The sequence below is a fragment of the Gracilinanus agilis genome, chromosome 5 (assembly GCF_016433145.1).
Source record: "Gracilinanus agilis isolate LMUSP501 chromosome 5, AgileGrace, whole genome shotgun sequence".
Classification (NCBI taxonomy): domain Eukaryota; kingdom Metazoa; phylum Chordata; class Mammalia; order Didelphimorphia; family Didelphidae; genus Gracilinanus; species Gracilinanus agilis.
The window spans coordinates 162,379,410-162,385,409 of record NC_058134.1 but is presented as its reverse complement, the minus strand read 5'-3'; the positions used below and the strand labels follow the sequence as shown (position 1 = coordinate 162,385,409).

Sequence of the window (6,000 nt, the reverse complement as noted above, 5' to 3'; positions counted from 1 at the left end):
CTTTTTGGCAGATTCATAGGATCATAGCTTGAGAACAGGGAGAGAGGGATCTTAGAAAACATCCAGTCTGAAAAAGCCTCATTTAGAGATAAGGAAACATGTTAGGAAGGTAACAACATTTAACTGACCTTCTAGTATTACTATAACTGTAAGAATAAAATGGAAATTAGAACCCAGATCCCAGACTCCAAAGCAAAACTCTCTCCATTAACCCAGGCATCCATTCATTATAGAGGGACTGCTTTAATATAGAGTCCATAAAGAATTGTGTATGTTTTATGGAGAAAGGAGGGGGTGGGGAAGGAGAGGGAGAGGCACAGCTGGGACTTGGTCTATTGAGTACATCTTAAGCCAAATAATTATAAAGCTGTATTGGGTGTTAAACCTCAAACAGCACAGTTCTTATACAGTTTATTTAATGATATGGTATATAAATACAGAGAGCATTTTCCAAAATACTGCCAACCTTCTTCTGACTCCCACTCATCTAAGTAAGTGGTGATATTACTAGGAGAGGTAATTCAATGTTACCATATTAAAAGTAAACTATATCCCTTGTTCACTGTTAGCAGCTCTACAATCCAAAGGCTGATCACTCCAAGAGCTTTTTAGCCCAACATCCTGCTCCCATCCTTTCAGGGCCCAGGTGTTGTAGGGGAATACACAGAGGTACCCCAATAAAAATAATGATGACAATAGCTGGCATTTATAAAGAACTCTAAGGCTTGCAAAGCATTTTACACATCATCTCATTTGACATCCCACTGCAACCCGTGGGCTCTGGACTAAGCTCATGTAAATTATTTTCATTTATTACCTCTCACCTATAGCAGTGATTCCAAAATGAAAATGCCAATTTAGGAATTGAATAGAAATTGAATAGAAATTGAATGGAAATTGAATAGAAATTGAATGGAAATTGAATAGAAATTAGGAAGCTACAGGTAACAGCTGATTAGGATTGCTTCTTTTTTTTTTTTTTCTTTATGCTCCATCCGTCCCACCTGTTTCAGGTTTAATCACTTGCGTAGGGGTGCCTGTTGCACCTGTCTCTTCTTTCATAAACATAAACAGTGGACAAATTAGAGTCCTGGTTGAAGTTCTGGCAAATCAAGGGTGCCCAGGGTTTGTTTGTTTCGCCTTGAAGATATCAGAGAAAAAAAATCTGTAATGAACCTTTTTCTCCCTCCAACACCCCCTACTTAAACAAGTGTATGGGAAAGGATATTACACAAGTACTAGTCCTATCCTCACTCCATCACCTAAGCCTTTCTGCCCCTGCTCTTCAACTAGACTTGTTGCAAAGCAGCAAACCCAGTAACTAGTAATAGCAGAGACAACAGATATATGCCTACATCAGAGCTGGCACCGGGGAGAGGACCCAGACACGCATAGGCAAATAGTGCCACCTGGTAGAAAATCATTAGTGGTTCTAAAAAAACATTTTTTTTTTTGCCCTCCTACTTCTGTTGTCAAATCGCTTCTCCACGTTTCCTAGGCAGGCAGTTTATTCTGGTGCCTCCGAGTAGGGGTGGGAGAACGTTGCAAGCATGTTCAAAAATAACTCACAAAGATCTGAATCTCAGAGCGTGCCAAGCACTTTTGTTGGAGTATAATACTGTCTTCGGATGCCTTCTGGGATATGGTGGTTGCATTTCCCCTGACAGCCTACGGGTTAGGTACCATTCCTCCACCCCTGGGACTCAGGAGAGAGCTCAGATGCTGACTTTGGGAGTTCCTTTTATGCTTTCCTTCTAAGGAGAGCTGCTCATGGTCGGGCTCCTCTAAGCACATCTGACACCCTCCCCTCCTACCTCCCACCCCCAACCACCACCCTGTGACTTTCCCAGAGCCCGTCTGCTCATTGCAGAGAAGAAGCAAGAAGAAACCTCGCTTTTCCACAAGTCTCTGCCTCTTCACTCCCCCTCCTAATTTCCCCCTCCCCATTACCGTCACCCCTCCTCCGCCCCCGCCTCCGCCTCCTCCTTCCACTCTGCAATCAGGGGAATAAATCAGGGAAGGAAACCGAGAGAGAGGGAGAGAAGACAGAAAAGAGAGTGCTTGCCGAGATCTGTTACAAAAGTAACCCTGATGGCGGCTGATCATATGAAGCTGCTGTGGGGAGTAACAGCGAGCGTCTAGTGTGTTTTGCTCTCTCCACCGTCCCTCATTCTAGAGCTCGATTTTGCTCTCCCAATCTCCCCCACCGAGCCCCTCCCCATCCCTGGCACCTTGCTTGCGTTATCTCCCGGCGTCTTTCTTTGCAGTGTGTGCATTGGTGTTTTGCCTTTTTCTCCCCCCTCTCCCTCCCGGTTTGTTCCATTATCATTTTTTCCCTGAGTTGGGGAGGGAGTGAGAAGCCGGGGGGAAGAGAGAGAATCGATCCTCTATCCCGAAGATGGCTGCTGGCTGGCTGCTAGTCTTTAGTCTGACACTTTTCCAATCTTTGCTGATCAACCCTTCATCGGAAGAACCTTTTCCTTCGGCAGTCACGTAAGTCCATCCGAGGAGTTGGGGCTGGCGAGGGATGTGGACAACGTCTCCATGTGTGTGTCTGTGTGTATGTATGTGTGTGTGTGTTTGTGTATATGTGTGTGTATGCGTGCGTGTAAGAGCCAGAGGGAGAGAGCAAGGAAGGCAGAGGGAGAAAGAGCGAGCTAGAGAGTTGGGGGCGGGGGACTGTAAATTACCAAGAGTTTCTGGCTCTCTTGCCTGTGAGGGGGGTGGGGGAAAGGAGGAGGAGGAAGAAATACCAGAATCTGAAATGAAAATGACAAACGAGGAGGTATTTACAGGGTTTGCGCTTAGAAAAATAAACAAGAAATCCGAAATCTCCCGGCATCGGGTATCGGGTTCAGGGCTAGCCGGTCTCAGGCAAGAAAACATCCACATAGAAAATGAACGACTTTTAAAAAATCCAGAGGTTTTCCACTACTTTAACCCATTTCTCAATTGCCCTCTTTACAGTTTAGCTGTGCTGAGAGAAAAGTTTCCAGCCGGACACATGCTCACATATAACCAGGCCCTCTGCAAAGCTTTGATTTTTGTTAAGATTTAATAGACTCGGGCATAAGAGTTTGATTTAGCTATGTCTATTTTTCCCCCCAATCCTGAGTCAGCAGAGGGCTAACACCTCCTGTTCTTGGCCTCGCATTCGATTGTAATTGCCATGTTAACAAAACTTGTTTAGTTGACAATTGACTGGTTGCACTTGACAGCTATTCTTAAGTGAAGTGCACCTCCCTACAGGACTCCCGATTGTTTTGTCACTTCTAGTAGGCTTGCTGGGGGTCCTAGAAACCTGTTATCCTTTCCTTCTTTTCCTTTTTGCCTGAAACATACAAGCAAAACTGAACCACCTAGATTCTGTAGTTAGAATGAACAATAGGAAAGAGGGGGCTATCTTATCATCAGATCTGTTTTTTGAAGGAAAGACTAAAGAGTTATTTAAGGGCCGTTAGAATTTTTTTTTTGCTTATTGTAAAAAAAAAAAAAACAAAACAGCAACAACACAAAACTAATAGAGCCTGTGAATCCCACTATTTTCTCTGGTGATGACTTTTAGAGGTAGCTAGGTTCCCATAGAAGGTGTGGGAATGAAGAATAATTTCCTCTACTTTCAGAAGATTATAACATCTTGAGGGGATGATTTCCAGTACTTATATACAAATAGCTATACATATATGTGTACCTACAGGTCATCATTCACACTTATGTTTGAGTGCACTGAATAACCTATCAGGCATTTTGGGAAGCATTTATTTTAGTTCCTGAAACTGGGTTACAGCTACCACCAGTAGGTAATTTTAAGTGGATGACTCACTTTAATGCATTTTACATAACAAAAACAAAGCCAAAGGTAGCTTCTTTCCTGGTATTTGCTGTCCTTTGCTGGCTTAGTGCTGAAGACTTGGCTTTCTTTAGTGGCTATAAGTCCTGCATTTTCACCAATTAGGACTCTTTGGATGATTTATCCATAGATTCAAGTCCCCAGTCTTTGTTGAATTAGATATCAGGGAAGAAATATAGAGAATTCGCACTCTGAAGTGCGAAAATGTAACGCCAATACTGTTCTGTTTTTCTTTTAGCAAACAATGTAAAAAATGATGCCTCTTCCTAGAGCATCTTTGTAATAAGAATTGCTTCCATACACTTAATGCAGAATAAATAAATAAATGAAGTGTGAGAATTGGCAAAATACCCAGGTGGTTGCACTTCATGTTAAGGAAAGGCAGAGTTAACCAAAAGATCATGCCAAACTATTTACTTCAGATTCAGATTCTCATTTCTATTGCTGTCAGGAGGGTGACCTATAAAGTGAGTACTTAAATGAATGGCTTACAGTTTACAAATTCTAAGCTCTTGCCCCATATAAAGTTATGATACTTCCAAGTGTAGTTATCTTCAAAATGGTTTGATTTCACATTTCCTTGACTTAAGCAGCATTTTGTGCTCCTGGTTTTTTAAATTGAAACTATTCATTTTTAGATCTTTAAAATACTTTTACCGAACTACATCATTACTATAGCACTCCTATAAATATTAGAATTTTAAAAATTCAGTTGGAAAAATGCACCCCTGAAAAAATTGCAGTAGCAACTTCTTGAAAATGCACCCACAGACAAATATTAAATTGCAAGTTCTTCATGCATTGTAGTGATTTGCAATAAATGCTTTTCTTCAACTGAAACAACTTAATTGATTTTCAGTTGGCCAAAACTGAAACGTGGAAAACTACCTGTTCGTCAAGAAGACTGGGGGGTATCCTTATGAAAAATAGCAAACACGGACTTAAAAGGAAGTGTTGCTGTTCATTTATTTTAAATGAAGTTCAATGGTTTTCTATTTTTTTCCTCCACCAATGAAGAAAACAAAAAAAAAATGATACAATTTTTATTTATCCAAATATGGGATTTCAAAATGAACTATGTCAGAAGCATGAGAATAAGCAATGATCTGTACAGACTAGGGGAAAAGAGGGACACAATTTACAATTATCCAAAGATGAGATTTCAGAATAAATTACTTCAGAAATAAAATTATAGGCAAGAGCTTATGCTAAGGGAAGAGGGAGAACAGTTCTTAGCAGGTGAAATTTACACAGTTTTTGACAGTTTTTACACTCATTAGATATTTATTTGAAAATTTGTATTATCCATGCTTGATCAGAGGCTGCTGTATTGGATCTTTCCCCTCTACCCTCATTTGCTAGGCTCAATATATGATCAAACTTCATGAACCAGAGAATAAGGCAATGGTGATTCCTTGAATATATTCTTATCCACTTGCTTTTTTTTCCCTTGCATCTTCTGTTTGTATAAGAAACTATAAATAGAAGAGTTACTTGTATAAGCTTCACATCTAGAATGTATATGTTATAATATATTTTTTAATTATTTAAATGTTGCAATCTTTACTGAATGCAAGTAAAATGCTTTTTATACTTTAAAATTATTCAAGAAACAGCTCTTTTCTAAAATGTTCCCCTTGGCCATTTTATTATTTCAGAAATTATAGCACCTGAGATTTAAAGGGAACCTTTAATACATGGTCATAAAAGGGAACTACATACTCCCACCATCAGAAAATTTAGAAATACTATATAATACACTGACTTGATTGGAATGGGTTGGAAGTGGTCATTCAAAATTAAAATAAGATGTCATTATTTTATAGTATGTGAAATCTTAGTAGTGTTTAAAATTTTAATATGCTGATACAGAAGAATAGAAAGTCCTCTAAATCCTTAAAGACTGCTTCTGGCTTAACTTACACTAAAATATAGCATTTTTACTGTAATAAAAAGAATAAATCTAACCTCGTTGAAAACCTACTATATCCTATTACTAGGAATTTACATTAAAAATTGTGCTTTGTTCTGGACAAAAAAGGTATTTGGATGTTTTCACTTAGTATTTAACTCTCTTATTATTCTGGCTAAAAGAATCCCAATATCCTAACAATGATCTAATAGGGATTGTCTTAGAGGGAGATGTGAAA

General features: G+C 39.4%; 1 protein-coding gene across 1 annotated transcript in view; it reads left to right on the top strand.

Annotated features, from left to right (window-relative positions):
• Positions 1 to 2,123: 2,123 nt before the first annotated feature.
• Positions 2,124 to 6,000, top strand: part of CACNA2D1 (calcium voltage-gated channel auxiliary subunit alpha2delta 1) — a 644,980-nt gene continuing 641,103 nt past the window's right edge. The window contains exon 1 of the mRNA XM_044679055.1: positions 2,124 to 2,493. Within this exon, the coding sequence (XP_044534990.1) occupies positions 2,399 to 2,493 (95 nt within the window). The 5' untranslated portion in view covers positions 2,124 to 2,398. The remainder of the gene's footprint in view (positions 2,494 to 6,000) is intronic.